Source organism: Dicentrarchus labrax, unplaced genomic scaffold, assembly GCF_905237075.1.
Source record: "Dicentrarchus labrax unplaced genomic scaffold, dlabrax2021, whole genome shotgun sequence".
In the NCBI taxonomy this organism is placed as follows: Eukaryota; Metazoa; Chordata; class Actinopteri; family Moronidae; genus Dicentrarchus; species Dicentrarchus labrax.
Window position 1 is genome coordinate 15,031,015 of NW_026136704.1, and position 19,020 is coordinate 15,050,034.

The following is a 19,020-nucleotide window of genomic DNA, read 5'->3' on the forward strand; positions in this document are numbered from 1 at the left end:
GGTTTGTGACAATCTGAATCAAACCACAGAACGCAGATCAAGGTCACTGGTCTTGCAAACTGAGCTGTGGTGCACAGTTTGGTGTACGTCTACTGAGCTTCAGACAAATGTGCTCTAAAAAATAGCAGGTTAAAAACTACAGGAGGTGCTAAGTTAAGTGTTAAGTTGTGTGGAACTACTAACAGCTGGGTGCTAGCAAATTTAGCTACAGACAGAGTTGTTGGTTTGTAGTCCAATGAAATCGTCATCATAACATTTCAAAAACATCTACCAAAAGTCTTGTGCAATGTCAAAATGCATTGAAATTCTATATGTGGTCTTCTGTACAAATTTTGATGTAGGAGAATGTAAAAAAAAAACAAAAAATAGGCCTGTGCTTGTATGGGTACAGTATACTGCATACAAACTGCTTTATGTTATTTCCTAAATAAAACTAATGGAAATAAAAAATTCTGGTGCAACGATGTTCACACATTATGTTTTTTAACAAACTCGGCAGCGTATTAAACAGCTTCACAAAGCTGTCGTGCTTTTATTCAAAGCCACCCCTCCCTAACCCGTTGTCCTACCGAGGGGAAGAGGGGGGAAAGAGAGAGATAAAAACGTGACTCATTTCATAGAAAACTTGTCGGTGCACAAGATCACATCTCACTGAAGCATCACCCTGCCAAATGAGAGGTACGGTCGGAGCATGAAATGGGAGACACATGAAAATGGAGACAAGAGTAGATGATGCAGTTAAGTCAGGGGCATGTGGTATGCGTGAAGCACCCAGCCCCGTATCCGACTCTCCGAGACCCTCTTGAGTAAGGCTGACTCAGCCTTTACTATGCTGGGAGCATATGTGCATGTGCGTGCGTGTGCGTGAATGTGGCAGCAGTTATCAACCCCCCTCCCCCCTCTCTCTCTCTCTCTCTCTCTCTCTCTCTCTCTCTCTCTTCACCTCTACCTCTGCAGTACCTCTCTTGCTCATTCCTCCCTGTGCCGGCTGGGGAGACGCGCGCTCTGCTTTATTGCCCCCGCTGCTGGCTCTCCTCCAGCATCCCTCCGTGCCTCTCGAGTGCTCTCATACCCATCCACCCACCCCCCCAGTCGAGCCCATGTCTCCCCCTCTGGGCTTCTGCTGGCCAGCCTGATTCCCCCGGCTGCTGCCGCTGCTGCTGGAGCTGGAGCAGTGGAGCTGTCTGACGCTACGCCGCTGTACGCCGCCAGCTGCTCTTCTCTGCTCTGCCTCGCTTCTCCTCTTCTCCGCCTTTCGCCTCACGCTCTCCTTTTGGCGGATAATCACCACCCGAGTCCGCAAGAGACAGCGACAAGGGGACAGGAAGGGAGGGGAGAGAAAAGAGAGAGAGAGAGAAAGAGAGAGAGAGACACGGGGGAGCCTACGCTTTTTTTCCATTCAACTGCTGCATTCTTCTAGTTTGTGCCTTGCTGGGCTTTGCTGGAGTGCAGCGCAAGAGGGAACAACTGAAGGAATTTGTCCTCCTCTCTTTGCGCTCCCCTCTGTTCATTTCTGGGACAGAGTGAAGAGGAGGAGAGAAGAGGGAGGGACTGAGAGCGGGACTTCAGAATCAGCTGCACAGCTCAGTGTCCCACCTTGCTCCAGAGAGACATAACACAAACAAGCACACTCACTCAGACACACACACTCACGCACACACACGCGCGCGCGCACACACACGCACACACACACACACACACACACACACACATTTTCATAGATTGGACTCACAGTTCAGGCTGCCCAGACTGGCAGACGGGGAGAGAGGACACATAGGCAGACAACACAACACAGACAGACAGACAGACTTGGTGTCATGGCGTCAGTGGACAGCACCGGTTCGGGTGTCTCTGGTCGGCTGAGATCAGGGGATCTACTTCATGCCGGTTTGGTAGTTGCACTGCTGCTCGGTGAGTTATACTTCTCTCTATACCTTCAGCTGCCCTGTCATTCCTCACTCTTCCACTAAAGCTCTGCATTACATCAGAACATTGTACTTCTGTCCTCTTCAAGACACTTTCATGCCAGCTTACTGTTGGGTAAATCCCCTCTTACTTTCCATACATATAAACTTGTTTATATGCCCTCTACACCTTCCTCTTGCTGGCTTTGTTTCAGTGTTTTCTGTGTTGGTCTGGGTGGGTGGTTTACGGCTGTCACAGAAAATCCATAAATATATTTTTTATTACTCCATACCAACATCTGCTGTTCCGTCTCCTACGCTTCGGCTCTCCTGTCTCATCCTCTACTGTCCACACCTGCAGGCTAAAATGTACAGTGATGTCACAGGTGATGTTTACTTGTTGCCCTGCTGAGGGCATCAAGGTCAGTAACATCCAACCCTTTGGCTGATCTGAACTTGGACGTATTAAATATCTGGCTGCTGAGCTGGATGAGTGACGGACTAAATGTCTCTTCATGCACGTACATAATATGGTGCAATTTTCCAGGGAAAAGGGAATGAAAGGTAAAGAAAGAAAAAACATCTCAGAGTATAGAAAAACATTAGAGCTGTGTGTGTGGTTGTAGTATTACTGGCAGTGACGTAGTGGTGCAGTGGTGATCTGTGCTTTTTCTCACTGCCTGGTTTTGTTGTAGCACCCAGTAGTGCCCCACCATCCCAGCATTCCCTCCTAGATCTCGCTCTTGAAACTCGGCACAGTTCAGTACAGTTGAGTTACAAAACCAGGACCAAGGGTTAAAATTTCATATCAGTGTAATCCTTAAAAGAACAAGGTAATCAGTTAGGGCATTTCATATTATGCTGATGTTTAGGTCCATTCTACAAGATAATGCCTACGTTACAGATCATCAAACACTAAATGCTACATACGGCTGTCACTACATGAGATAATACATTTTTAATTTTTTTTAAGCACAAAACTTTAGTGTTGAACATGTAAAATATGACAAAAGCAAATGAAATTAATTATTTATTATTAATTGGAGAAATAGGTTAAAAGAACAGTTATAGGCCTGTATGTGGCATTTTACTTTTTAAAACACAAATGAAAATAAGCCCCAAGTTGTGTTCTTGGACCTGAATTACTCATCCTCCAAGTATTGCTCATGATTCACATAGAGATGCCACATTATACAAGTCCTCATTATAACAGAACCATAAACAAGACTCAGAAGACAGACTAGTCCACACACCAAATATACTAAAACAGAGATCTGCAATCCAAAAAGGTCCTGGATACGCAAACACACAGTCGCGGTCACTTCAGTCCTAGCATTAAACTACTTTTATGAGCCACAGTCTATGGTGCCATATGTGCATGTATATATATGCGATTATGTAATACCTTTTTGTAGAGAATAAACAACAGAAACCGTAAACAGCTGTGGTGCAACAAGGCAAACAAACACAGAGCATTCGAAGTGCAGCCTTGTAATGTGTCCAATCTGCCCACGCTCATGTTTCAGTTGCTCTGGTGGGATCTGGTCAGGTTAAACCCAACAGTTTATTTAATATAAGGGGTGTTTATATGATAATTGATGGAGGAGCGTCACTAGTCCAGATTTGAAAAGTTACACAAGTGAGACATTTCGCTGCTCTGATTGGTTGTTGCATCCAGTCTGCAACGCTCACGAAACTCAGATCAAATCATCACACCAGGCAGGGCTGATCAAATATGAATCAAGATTCTGTTGCTCTGCCTATTTCCCGCTTCAAAAGTTTTCAGAAACACCTTCCAGTGTAGTGTTTAGCTGCAATTTAAGAAAGTTTGTGAGGTTGACATTTTTTTACTGCTTGAAAACAGACCAAGCACTGCCCCAACTTGCATGTGTCGTTTAGTGCTGCCTCACAGGTTTCGTTGCTCTTCTTGGTTGAAGGTCTATATAGTTTTGCCAGATTGGTCTGCACAAGTTGATTACGCCTCTTGGTAAACAAAAGTGAATTGAGAGGAATGCCAGGTTAATAAAATGGGTATTAACCTAAGAAAATGATCAATCACTGATAACCACTGTAACTAACAACAAGGGCAAATTTCATGAAGCAGGTTATCTGTATTACTTTGCTGAGTACATTACATATTAGTCCATACTCCAGATTTAAGGACTTTCTGGGTTTTCCAAAAATAACTTCTACTGCTAATCTACCAATCCTGCTTCATCAAATAGGCCACAAATTGTACCACACAGGGGTAAGTATAGTGTGGAGTTGGATGCCAGCTGTGTTGCTTCACCCTTGGGGTTAGTTTCTGTTGTAATGAGAAGGTCACCTCCTTTTATTTTGTTCGTAAATGCTACAAGGTCTGGTCAATTCTGATGCAGTTGAGGAAAGATAAGATAGATAAGATTTAATTTCAAAGATAAAATGACCGAATGAAATCAGTAGAATTGCCACCATAAAGTTAAATGTCCTAGCCCTGTATTGTAACATGGTATTTTACATGTTGCAGGCCAAACAAGGGCTTGAAAGTAACAAAAACAATCATCATTTGGTTGTGAATGTTGAAGTTAACAATCCCTGTTGTGCCGACAGGGTTTTAAAAGGACGCACTCCTTTGTAGAGCTCTAGATGGGAACATTTTTATCCAAAAACAACAAGTCCCTTATTGTAACTCAATTACCACCATTCGCTCACTCTCATCATCTCATTTGTCGCCATATTGTCCACATCCATTCCTCCATATTACAGTACTTAATATTTTTGTCTATTTTTCATATATATACATAAATGTTCTGTTTTTGACAGCATGTGTTTGTTTATGTAAACATGCACATTAAATAAATGTTGAAATTGTAGGCCTCCATAGAAAACCACAGCCTTAATTCTATTCCTAGATTCCAATAATCTTTTCCAAAACATTGCAGCAATCTCTCCCAACATACCCTTTCTCAATGGTAAATGAAGCCAGGGAAAACACAAATGAAACAAAGCCCCAACCAAAGCCAGATGTGGCGAAAATAAGCTGAAATTCAGAAGACATTTAATCATTTGCAGGTCCATTAAAGGTCCTGCCTTTCTGATTAACAGTAAACTCTTTATATGTAATCATTTATATTTTTGATACAATAGTCAGAGATATAATATGTGAAACATAACTTACTGTTAGGTCTGTTCTTGGAACTGTATTATTCATCCTCAAAGTATCGCTCATTATTCACATACAGATTCCACATTATACAAGTCCTCATTATAACAGGACCACCAACAAGACTAGTTCACGCACCAAATAAACTTGAATGAGTTCCTAGATATGCAAACAATCACTGTCACTTTAATCCTAGCATTAAACTATTTTCATGGGCCACAGTGTATGGGGCCATATGTGCACATAAGGGATTATGCAATACCTTTTTGTAGAGAATAAACAACAGAAAATGTAAAGAGCTGTGGTCCAACAAGGCAAACAAACGCAAAGAAGCCCAGGTTACAACACCGCAATTAGCAGTAACATTTCATCAGTAGTTAGCATGTAATTGTGACAATTACACAGCATGTTGTTACATGTTTGCTCGGCTATCATATTATATAAGTGTGTATCTGTATGTGTATGTGCAGTGTAAAGATGATCCCACCTTGGCCACTGTTGATTGAGTTACTTAACTGCTGTTGTAATTCTCCATCCTGCTGTCACTCCTTCACCTTGGAAACGACATCTCACTCCCCTCACCTCTCCCTATCCTTCCCCTCGTGACCCCTTCCATCACTTCCTCCACACTGTACCGCCTTTATTGCCCCTGCTCCCCCATCCATCTCTCTCCTCTATTCTCCTCCTCCCTGTGTATTCCCTCCCTTCTCCCTTACCCTTTCCATCACTTCTCTCCCCCCCCCCCCTCTCTCTTTCTCAGAGAGGTAATAGTGTCCTCGGTCAGTTCTCTATGGGTTCACTCGGAAATACATTAACCCTTCAATCTTTGGCCTACTTAAAAAAAAGTCACCTTGACAGTCAGCCAAGGACACACACACACACACACACACACACACACACACCACACATGCATTCCCCCACAGTATCAATATGTCCCACGACAATAGAACAAAAAACAACATCAGCCTCATGTACGCACACACACACACACACAAACACACACAAAACGGACAACAAGCATTGAATGTTACTATAGTATTTGAACCTGTGGGTGTGGAGAGAAGAAAAGGATAGTAGAGAGCAGAGGTGTAACACGAGGGAGGTGTAAAATCTATTTCTAGGCCTTGGGGGTTGGGGGGGGGGACACTCCTCTCAGATACGTAAAACATCATCGTGCTTCCAGTGTGGATAGACACACTGCGTATGCCATTTAGAGGGGAATTTTATTCTCACTTGTTTCGCTTTGCATCATAATTCCCTTTGGAGCACTTAGTTACCAATCTAGCTCAATGGCATTGTGCCAGTAAATGTTGATAGAGAATAACATTTTATTATTATTATTCATTAATCTACTTAACAGTTTAATAGGCACTCAGAGGAGTAAGCCAGCTACAGAAAACATTTAACACCTTAAAGATGTCATTGGCCCTGTTTACAGCTGGCATTAACATGTGTTTTGGGTGATCCTCTCCCAGGACACATTGAGGACGCATTGAGATCTGATCGCTGAGACCTCATTCGGAGGAGGTCTTGGCTGCATATGGCCACATTCTTTCAGCAGTGTGTACATGGACTTGTCCTGGGCCACAGTGAAAGACATCTATTCAACTGACATCCTCTGCATAAGCGGAAGTACATACTCATTCATGCACCAACGGCATTATATTGAAGTGCAAAACAACAAGAAGCAAAATGGATCCTCCCGGATGGTGTACACACCAAACACACTGTCTGCTTTCAGTTTGGGCCAAAGAGTCAGTACAAAAGAACAAAGAAACAGTCTTTGCACATTTCCAGCAAACTGGACAATTTCTGTCTTTATTTGCATATACTGCGGGGAAATGAGATCTGATCACAAGTGAGACACGTGTGGTGATGCATTCTAATTCCAGGTGTGAAGTGACGTACTTAGAGCGGTCACCCAAGACACATGTTAATACCAGGTGAAGACATGGCTATTGATTCCACCGCTGTTCCATACCAAAACAGACACAAACATACACAGACCAGCTCCCCACATCTCTCCTTTTCTTATTTAGTTATAGCGTCCCTGAGGAGCAAGTTCAGAGAGCGACCGAGACAGAAAGATTGAAGTGCCCAGCGCTGCAAAAAAGAAAAAGAGTAGTAAGAGTCCATTAAAAGAGAGCAGAAGCATAAACAGAAAAAGAACAAGGAGAACCCGAATGGCCTGAGTTGCTACTGAAAGTAGAAGAGACGAGTCAAGATGACAACAGAGGAGGGATAAAAATATATCGGTTGTTAGAAGAGAAGAGGAAAGGGCTGAGACTGAGAAGACAAAAGAACAAAAATTTAGAAAAAGAAAAAGTACAACCAAAGCATGGATGCTGATATAATCATGTACTTTTAATGCAACGTTCAGAGATTTAACGCTTCACTGTCATATCAACTTGACAGCTACTAGAAAATTGTTACTATACATTTTTTATTTAGGCTGTGTGTGTTTGTTTTTTACTTGATACTTGACAGACCAGATCTGACCAGATCTGTTCACCACTTTCTGATCATTTCCCTGTTTGAGCTCACAATTCTCAAGTACTGAATTGGCAATAGGGATGGCTGCATTCACATACTTGCATTTACAGTTTTCTGCATATGTGTGTGTGTGTGTGTGTGTGTGTGTGTGTGTGTGTGTGTGTGTGTGTGTGTGTGTGTGTGTGTGTGTTTTGAAACACCCCTGTTATTGTCATAATCTGAGAGAATACTGAAAAAGCACAACAGGGTCTGAGAGCTATCAAGACAGGAAAAACAAAGGAAATGAAAGAAGGGAAAAATAATCTACTCTATGCGGACCTACCATACTTATCATATTTATCATTCTCACCCATTAACTGGTCACAACAATGTTGATTGCACACTAAGCCTTCCACACACTGCAGTAAATTAAATATAATAATGACTGGGTAATTTTTGTTCTCACACTCTGGTTGACACTGTATATTAGACAGAGAAAATCTTAGGTTGAAAAGTGTTTTGAGTGCAATGTGATTTTAGCACCTTTAACACAATATTGATTTTTAGAAATGTTCTTTGGTTAATTCATTGTAGATATTGTCGTTTTATCCCACACTGCCTTGTTATGCCATGACACTGAAAAATATTTTATTTATTATTCTATATATTTTTAACAGTCGCAGTTGGTGCTCCAGTATTTCAGTGCTTTGTTGAATACTGATGTCTCACAGAGCTGCAAAGCAGGTGGTGCCACATTCTTATATAGATGTAAGTCCTTCACAAACACATAGGCATACATGTACTAGGACACTGTTTGCACCATGTCCAAGTGCAATGTGATCCTGAACAGGTCAGTGTAGAGAAGAGTGTTTATAAATAGTCCCCCAAGTGTGTGAGAGACACCAGAGCAACAATCTGAGAATTATACCAGCTGTCCAACATAACCCGCCTGGCAAAACCCAAATACCATTAAGAGATAAACTGTCTCTTTTCAAACTGTTATCGTGTGTTTTCTGCTTTGCACAACGTCACAGGACACCGATAATAGTCTGTAATAAACTGGGTTGACGTTTTTGTTGTGATTTGGGAGCATTTCTGTCTCGCTGTTCATGTTGGTTTGTTCATATGTCAATCACTCGTAGACAGACAGACAGTCCGTTCCCCACCATGGGGGCGGCGGTGGCTCAGGAGGTAGAGCGGGTCGCCCACTGATCAGGTTTTAATCCCAGGCTCCTCCCGCTGCATGTCGGAGCGTTCCTTGAGGAAGATACTGAACCCCCAAATTGTTCCTGATGCTGTGCATGGGTGGATGTATGTGTATGAATGAGTATTGATATTATTATTATAATAATTATGAACAATTATTATTTCTGTTTGTGTTTCTCACTGTATGAATGTGTGTAAAACAAGCAGTGAATGCGGATGTAGTGTAAAGAGAGTGGTCGGAAGACAGGCACTATGCAGTACATTTACCATTTAGGTCTGGTCACCTTGCTTGGTGTGCATACAGTAAATGCACTGATAGAAAGGAATAAAAAGCAGATATAAATAGAGTTTTACAGAGGTGCGAACTCAAGTCACATGACTTGTGACTATCTCACTCTTACAGTCATAAATTAGAAGATGACTTCAGACTTCACAATCAAAAAGGCCTTGCCAGTGACTGGTCTTTACGTTGAGCCATGTGTCTTCAAACAGTATGTCTGTTCAGGTTTTTTACTGTACAGTTCTCAAGTCAAGACCAGCACTACAGTGTGTGTAAATGATGACTTATGATCTATGGAATATTAACAAAGTTTATAAGGGTATTGTATCATATTTACAAAAGGGGACAGGTTATATAATATTTAGCAAATAACACAGCAGTATACATTAAAAAGATTATCTATGAATGAAAAAGAATGTATGAATGTGCAAGAATGGGCACATTTTAAACTATGAATACATTATCCATTAGAGGACAATTACCCATTCAGTTTGCAAGTGCTGTGGAGCTTGATTTATTTTGTCTTGAAAACATCACACATTTTATTTTATGTACAACAGTTTGAGTTTTTCCTGTATCCTTAAATGTTGCAAGGCAAGGCAATCTACAGTATGTATAACTATGAAAAAGGGTTGTAATATTAATATAAACACAACTTCAATAAAGCATTCCTGGTTCAGGTAAAATTTGACTGTGTTGGTGTTGCAAAAATTGCATTCAATTTTAGATTCCATGTCCATTTTTCTTTGTTTTGGCTTTCAAAAGGCTGCAGCATTATATGTCTATTTGGTTTTCATCACTATAAAAAATAAAAGTGGAGTAGTGGAGAAGAAAGCTGTCATTTCATGTGCGGTACTTACAGTAAGTAAGCTACTTAACTTGGTAATGCCATTACTAATCAGCCTAGCATAGCCCAGCGAGCCAGTAATGTGTGTATACCCATTACTTTATCCCTTGTCATTTTTGTCCTAAAAATGGATTTGAGACCGATGTAAAATTTACCCACTGACTGTACTGTATATGTGCTGTACTATGCATTTACTCTCCTTTTCTGTTTTATGTCTGTGGTTTTTATGCTTATCAAGCATAAAAACTGTGCTTTTATTCCCCTTAACCCTTTCCTTTCTCCCTTTGTCCAGGCGTATGGAGTGTTGGTGGACTGGAGGTCTCAACAGGTAAAGTGTCTTCAATTGAAGCAATGAATGGCTCCACAGTCCTGCTGCCCTGCACCTACTCCTCCTGTATTGGCATCAAAAACCTCTTCTTCAGCTGGCGCTATAATGACAATGGAACCATGCTAACGGTACAGCACACATACATACACACACGCAGGAATAAGCAACATGGACATACTGCACCGTACAAACAAACACAAAAATGGCCTTTATTGACCTTTTCCGAGTTGCATGCCTCAGATACATTTTACACATGCTGAAGTAGATCTGCATGCATATGGAATTACATCTGACTACCTATCTCTGTGTATTTAAAGTACATACGTGTGTGTGCGTAGTTATGTCAAGCGGTGATTCCCATTGAGGGCGTGGAGCCCAGGGTCGCTGTGTACCAGGAGCGTGTGGAGTTTGTCGGCTCCTCGAAAAGCAACAACATCTCCATCCTGCTGTGGAACATCACCTTTGAAGATGAGGGAGACTACATCTGTTTCGCCAGGAACCCAAAAGAAAAGAACCGCAACCACAGTGCTGTCTTCACTCTTATAGTCGTGGACCAAAGTATGTGACACACGCACACACTTAGACCTGGCACACAAACACCAAACTTTATTTTGTACCTCATTATAAGTGTTTGTACCTTCAGACAGATAAAAAAAAAAATGGTGGAAGAATGATTAAGTTTCCCGTTGCTAGTGAATCTGACTCCTTCCTTTCTCTGCTTTGCTTAGGTCATCTCTCATAATGTCTTCCCCTCTCTCCCTCTTTTCAGTGAAGGAGGTTGACAACACTTTGACAACCATCATTGTCTCAGTGCTGGGTGGAGTCATTGGCTTAGTTATATTTGTCATGGTGATAAAGGCCTTGGTTGTTCACTTCCTGCTGAAGGACGATGAGAAGAAGTGAGTAGATCATTGACTGTGTTAACTGACATTGAGGACAATTTAAGAAAAGTATATCAATATACTCGATTGTGGACGGTAATAGATACAAGAGTAAACTCAGACATGCATTGTCTGATGTGTTGATTTGATTATGCTTAAACTCACCATGACTGCATTTGATCAAGGAAGTCAGAAATGCAGGTCCGTCAACTTAACTGGGTTACTATGACCCTGAACTGTTGCTGCCCATATTAAACCTACAGTGTGCAACTTTTGTCACCCCCTTCTGGCAGTGAGAGTAATTACACAAACACTGTCAACGCATGCTTATGACGTATGTGAGTTTGCCCCCATGTCGAGGGCTCTCTTCAAAATTTCCTTTGCAAAAAAGGGCGGAGGGGAAAAAACATCAACTTATGGAGTTGTCAGATGAGGTATCTATGCCAGAAATGTAGCCTAATTTCCGAGACAGAAAAGTCCCTTGCTCATGTTTAGATATAGTTACAAAAATCCAGAGAAATTACCAGAGTTCCAAGATAATAATGCATTATTTAGGCATTTAGAGTAAATGTAATACCTACATACTCTAAATATTTGACCATTTTACCCACCTCACTTGTTCACTGTCTTGTTTCGACTGTAATCCTTCCTCTGAGTTTCCATTTTATCTGGAGCATCAGAAACTTGGATGCTTTTACTCTTAGTTTATGTTACCTAGTCCGTCACTATGGTTGCACCCCCCTTCAGCTCTGGCAAGCCAATCATCGCTGGTCGACGTAAAATACATCACTACCGGTGTGCCAGCACGGTAATGTCGCCACGGACACCAGATTTGAAAACTCTGTATACTGTGAAAAAGTTAATCGGCATCGTTTGGCAATGGCTTGAATGTAACAGACGTCCTTTTACATGTAAAAGTCCTGCACTCTAGCTTTAACAGTACATTTCGTACAACTTATCCATAAATGTGATTTGTGGTGCAGAACCAATTGCAAAAATAACAACAGAGACCTCTCTATCTGACAGAAATAGAAAGACAAATCTCTGCTATGTCTTTTCACATCTATCCCAACTGTTGTGTCAGCAGCGAGTTGCAAAGCAGACATCTATTTATGAAATATAATACTACGTACAAAGAGTTGCTAGATGCATTAAGTTGTCAGGTTTTAAAAGAGTTCTTCTGAGCTTTCAATTAACTTATTTGATATAGGTTTCAACCAAATCTTGTGTCGCCTCCCATGTCTCTTTATGGGTGTACATCTTAACCTCTGGCTTCTCTATCCCCTGCAGTAAAGAGTGCCTGGTGAGCTCCTCAGGGAATGACAACACAGAAAATGGACTTTCAGGAGCCAAAGCTGACAACAAAGGGACACCAAAGGCATGAGCGAAATGCAAAGTACGTCTGTATGTTTGTATATATGTTAGACAAATGTACACGCTGAGAGGAAATGCTGTTACCAGTGGACTGTTTTATCTTACTAGTGGCTAACAACATGTAAATGCCTATTTTAAATCATGCTTGAGATTTGGGAAGTGTGGAATGTGCACAGGCCTGGATCACTCTCTCACCTATGGCAGCCCATTTGTTACACAGTGTACAGCCTCTGATCTACATCCCACTGGGACCTAAGACTTCAAGTAAACCATTTACAGTATATATACTTGTAGTTTTTCCAGACCCTTGTTGACATTTTCTCATTCAGGTTACATCTTTAAAGAAATTACACTCCTTGCTTAAATCTGAACTTTCTATAACTACAACTACTAGTAACTATTACATCACTTTAGAGGAAGAACCATGTAAAGCCGTTGTTTTAAATTCTTTATTTATAGACCTCATTTCAATATTCAACTGCCAAAATATGGTCTCAGTCTACAGTTTGGGTTGACAAGCTACAATCTGTTTGATTCTTGGGGCTCTCACAAGTAATCCACAACTCTAAGTCAAACTTGGACCCAAACCTGAGGACAAACCACTTTGATCCCATGATGCATTGCCACAATATATGAACTGCCATAAGAACTGATGAAATGCTACTCTCTAAACCCTCATCTGGCACGGACGCAGATCCACCTGTAAACCCAAACCAGAGGACCATTCTTACAAGAGTTTTGTTTACACATGTAAGTCAATATTTTTCAGCCATAACTGAATTAAGTTATTAAATCTGGAAAAGATTTGAACATTTAAGAATTAAGTATTAATACTAGCACTGATGGGACAGTTTAAATACAGCTTACTCTTTTTGTGAGTAGCTAGCAAACCAACATACGGTTTGCTAGAGGTATTTATTTATTTATTCGTCCTAATATAACCACCAACCTTAACTACTGCCACGCTAGTCTGAAGTTCAGCTTCCATGTTTACTGCTGGGTCCAGGTTTGAAGCGCTGCTGTGGTGCTTCGGTTCACTCATTCTGACGGAAGATTCTGATCAACGACGGTCTCGCTACGGCTGACAACTGGGCTTTTATCTTAGGAGACTGAAGGATCCAGTTCTGCACAGGTTTTTATTGTTTTGCTTTAGATGAAACACAGGTGCCTGTTCTGCTTCTGCTCCCCCTGCTGGTGGGAGAATAAAAACACAGAAAATGTATTAAAAAAAAAAACAACCAACCCTAACCCTCATCAAAGACAATCCCCAGACTACCCAGCTCCCTATAGAAAGGAATGAACTTAATCATGCTGCTTCTGACAAATAACCAATGCATTTTTAGCATGTGCGCATTTTATATAACTTCATATAAGTATACGTTGTCTAGCACTGCAGTACAGGAACATTTCTGTGTGTCTCTGTATGGTCCCATTTAACCCTTCACATCAACCTCAACTGACTGACTGGAGCTCTGTCGATGCTCAATAAGCACCTCCCGACACTTCTAAAACTTTTTTTAACCCCTTTAACCAGGTCAGGGTGATTACAAGGTGGCTTGTTTTCGCGGAAGGGCCTGCAGGTATTTGTGGGAAAGAAAGGGTGGATGACATTTTATCTCTAAATTCGAATCATACAATTGGACAACTCTGCTGGAGAAATTTAAAAAAGTTGGCATATACTGTAAGTGAGGAGCGCAACATAGTGTATGCAATTCTCTGGATACCAATTCACTTCCACATTTTCACACTTGTATGCAGACCCCAACTGGCTACGCCCAATATAAACTTACCGCAAGAAAATACTTTTACACACACATGTATTTAAAATTGTGATGAGACAGTGCAAACACGTCCATTGACACTGGCTCAGTAATACAGGGAGCTAAGCATTGGGACTGATCACTTCAAAAGAATGTAAAGACTCTGTCAGGGAATAGATGTTAAATATAGTCCAAAAAGTATGTTAATGTTATTATCAAATGAATGTGTTAATATTCCAATAGGAAAGTGGTTCACTTTTTCTTTGCCAAGTCTTATTCAGTGTGACTCTACAACAAGCCAATAAGTTCAGTGTTTTGCTCAGTTCAAAGTTCAGACAACTACTTTCTGTGACTGTATCTAAATATTTTGAGCATTTAATATTATAAGAAGTTTGTGTTGGGTTTCTAAATACTACTGCTGTCTTGGCACTAAAAAAAATATAGTTTTTATTAAAAGTACAGAAAAATATGTGTGAAAGGGTTTGAAGGGAGTCGGGAGTTGTTGAGAATAATGAAATGAAATGAAAAAATCTAATATAAAATACAAGTTTAAATGGCAGAACATGTTCAATCTAAACATCTCGTAACATTTTAGGAGTAATCACGTTTTGTTGAAGAAAAAGAAAAAGAGGAACAGTCAACAAAGTCTTTATAATGTCACTTCTACTTCATCTTGTGATAAGTCAGTGTGAGTGAACTTGTGCTAAGATGTCCATTGGAAACTAAAACCCACTCTCTGTGTGACTCACAGTACAAGAGGTCACTTCTGGGACGCCGGAAGACATGACCTGCCACACCCTCATACATAGCTTGAATAGCTATTGACAGCTGAAAGCTACACACAAACACACACCCACACACAAAGAGCCACTTTGATACCAGAGAGTAGTGGCCTTGCATACAAACAATTCAGCACTTTACCACAGTTAAGAGTGGGTGCACAAAACAGAAAAGAAGTGGCTTCAAAGTTATTGTATTCCAAAAACCAAAATTTTCACATTGCGTTTGTTAAGTTTGACTGAAAGCAGCAATGCGTCAAAATGGTTCTAGCATTGTCTGACTACATGTCTCACTGGAACAGAGCTCTGTGGCAAGATTTTATTTTATTTTTCTACTTATTTTCTTTGTCAGCTCTCTAATACTGGAGTGCAATTCCCTTCTTGCTTTCAATGGAAGCAATAAGACAGACATCAGATTATGCAATAACCTGTTATATGGCACTTTACTAATGTGTCTGGACTGGCGGTGGTGGCAACTCTGTCTGTCCAAGGCACTGTTCATTGTACTGATGTGTGTATCTACACTGTACTAATGTATCTCAGTTGGACTAATGGACATTAGATTCATATATCTCCATTAGACAGATTCATCTGCTTTGGAAAACTGTAATAGCTACTAACATTGTAACTGTAACTGTGCAGTGTTAGAAGTGATACAGTGTTCTTGTTGTGTTGTAAAAATGTGAGCGTTATGGATATAAGGAAGCACTACAAACACACACACACACTCTCTCTCACACACACACACACACACACACACATACACTTGCTTCCTTGTCAAACCAGTTGTGTGCAGGTCCCTCTGTAAAGAGGGTTCATATGTACATCCAAAGTCTTCCTGTAGGGAAAAGCAATATTGTGGAGTTGATCTGTCTGTCAGTGTACTTTCTTATCCCATACCTTTAATGCTGACATAGCATAGCAAATCGGTGGTTTCATGTAGGGATTGTGATGCATATATTTGTGGCCACTGTTCCTATTGTTTTCTTCTGTGATCCCTAACTTGATTTTTTTTTTTTTTTTTTGGATAAACCTCCATATCAAAATATATATTCAGCAAGCAAGACACAGGTATGTTAAGAGGATGTACAAGTGATGTTCTGTTTTAATGAAGGCCAGGTATATGTGTGACAGATAAAATAATGCTATCTATTCAGTGCATGGATATAGTCTAGATCTAGTTGTGAAACAGTTGCTTTCATAACCCAATGGAATTGTACTGGATTATGAAAGCACCAAAAGCATTGGCTGTTTTAACTTATCTTTATATGATTTTCTCACATAAGCCCCTTTGTACATTCTGGCCTGCCTTGTCTTTCTCCAAAAAATGTCCGTCCTGAACTGTACATGAGTCTTGAGACCAGAACAACTGCTGGCATGGATTGCTGCAGTACAGAGAATACCCTGTACACAAAATCTTTTCTCCTAGGATGGTGAACTCCAGTCATGAATAGTAAATGAAATGAAATGAAATGTTGTCCATCCAATCACAGCAAACAAACGTTCTTTATATCAAACGATTTAACAACCACACAAGGAAGGTCTAAAATTAGCTACCATACTTAAACCAAAAAGATGCGTGGTTCTTATGTAAGAATAGTTTTGTCAACAATAGTTAATCATCTGTCTGCTTAGCTAGCTTGTTACTTGTAGTTGTAGGCTATGCACACAGTTGTCCAACGAATTGACTTGGGTTTAGTTACCTTCTTTGGTGTATATTGACAAATAATATCATATTTGCTTAGGTGGTATGCTACGCACAAATTTTCATAATTAATTTTAATGAGTGCATCGTGACCAGGCTGTGGGTTATGGGCTACAGCAGCCAGTGCCCACTGTCCACCAGATCTTAATTATCTCCATAACTAAGTACTGCAAATTCATGCAGGCTCAGTGGTCTCCCAGCATGATCAGATATTATTGTATACTACTGTTTCTGGCGTACTCCCATACTTTAAATTAAGTGTTGGTCAACTTAGAACAAAATGCTGAAAACTATGAAAGTACATCCTCAGAGTAGGTCCACTTGACATCAAGAAGATTTGTTCGCTATGATTGGATGAACTTTTCACACGCATTAACTATTCAAGACTCAACTTCGCCATCCTAGGAATAAAATCCTTGTACAGTGTAAGATGGTCCTCTGCAGTGGTGCAATACAGCACAGTAAATACAGTATGACTGCCACCCAGTGGTAAATGCCCAACACATCTAATAATCTTCCCTCTAGTGGAGGCTGATGAATCAACATCAACATGCATTTATTGCAATTTGATTCAGATTGAAATGATAGAATAAAAAAAAACAGTGTCAACTAAACTAAAGCTTAAATTTATAATTTTATGTAACTGATATAATCATTGCTACAATTAGCATAGTTAAAACAGTATATGATTATAAATAGCGTTGAAATTGTTGCTAATTGCTTTCGATAATATGACTAGTTAGATTGTTTGAAAGTATATATAATCTCAATCCCTGTGCACATTGGGCATTTTATCTACATTTAAAAAGGGGTGATGCGCATTTACAAGTTTACACTAAAAGCATACGTGCGACAATTTATACAAAGAGGAATCCTTTATGAAATCGCGTCTACAGTGAGCATTAAATAGTTACAGAAAGTCTCAGTGTTACTGTCACATTATCCACTAAAATAACAAAGTGTTGAGACTCCTGATTGACCACTATGATTCCTTAGAGTTAGTATTGCTCTTACTGCCAGAGCGGCTGAAACTCACACTGCCAATCTCCAAGAGTCTCATGTCTGCTGTTGTTACAACACTACTATAACACACAACTCACTTAGTACACTTACACTACTAAAACATGTTGTATTACCGTCTACCGCTGTATTAATGGCATTTCAGTATTAAATTGTGGATGATATTGCTGTATACTACTTATGTATTTCAAGCAGCTGAAACTCACACTGCCAAGCCAAGAGTCTGACGTCTGCTCTCCGCTTCCCACATTCCACACAGTTAAAAAAGATCAAACCACTGATCTAACGTTGTCGAAGTTCAGCAGAAAAGTTAACTTTACTACAAACTCGGGGGAATGAGAAATGAATTGAGATGAAGTAGGAGCAATATGTTCTTATTTTGGCACAAACACAGTTGCTTTTTTTGTGAAAAATATCAGATGGATATTGTTCATATTGTTGTTAGCAATGCCAAACTATGATGTATATTGCGACCTATTGTGTCAATATTATATTACACGCCTAGCAAACTGCCTCCTCTCTTTGACAGAGATTATCGTATAGACCAAGGCTAGCAAGCTAGAGATTTGAATTATAAGCACAGGCTGACACTGACCTTTCCACATTTTCTCACTGCAGTCCTGCATTTGAAACAATTCCAACAATATGTTTTAAACATCCAGCAGCTGTAAGCGTAATTCTATCTTACTCAAATGAACAAATTCATGTCTACACATTTTACCTTAAGCTATCTGAGACCAGTGACGTTATACAAATTACAGTATTTTATAGTGAAACAAAATGTTGCAGCAAAGTCTTCTGTTTTGCTTCCATTGGCACACTCCATTCAACACACACACACACACACACACAACAAATCTGCAACATGGATCTACTTCCCCTGTGAATGTTCAGCTGTTTGTCTGTGTTTGTGACCATATTGCTCATGCTCCCTTCATGACTATGCACCTCAAACTTTTGACTTGTTTAACTGGAAATAAAATGTTCATTGAAATTCCCAGAGCGCTGTTGAGTCTCATTGTGTCTTTATCCGGTCTTTTGGGAATTCTTCTTCACTTCATCCAAATCAATAGCTGATAAAGCGTGTGATCACTCTATATGTGCTGGATCAGATTTTCTACTTTTTATGTATTTATAACCAGATATAGTGTATACTACTATAAGAATTACGCTACAGAGACTCAGACAAAGAAGAAAAGGGATTGGTTGATGTTGATACTGTAGAGTACTAATCAATATTCCTTCTGGGACAATAAACTAAATATTTTATTAAATTGTTACACCACACATAACAAGCAAGTCTAGACTGGAGTTACCCTGGC

The 19,020-nt window shown here is 40.2% G+C and overlaps 1 protein-coding gene across 1 annotated transcript; it reads left to right on the forward strand.

The window, feature by feature from the left end:
- Positions 1-969: 969 nt before the first annotated feature.
- scn4ba (sodium channel, voltage-gated, type IV, beta a) lies at positions 970-18,698 on the forward strand. The gene is made up of 5 exons (XM_051396892.1): positions 970-1,911; positions 10,144-10,307; positions 10,518-10,737; positions 10,949-11,078; positions 12,351-18,698. Exons 1-5 carry the CDS (start codon positions 1,818-1,820, stop codon positions 12,442-12,444), a joined length of 702 nt encoding a protein of 233 aa, XP_051252852.1. The 5' UTR covers positions 970-1,817; the 3' UTR covers positions 12,445-18,698.
- The last annotated feature ends 322 nt before the right edge of the window (positions 18,699-19,020 follow it).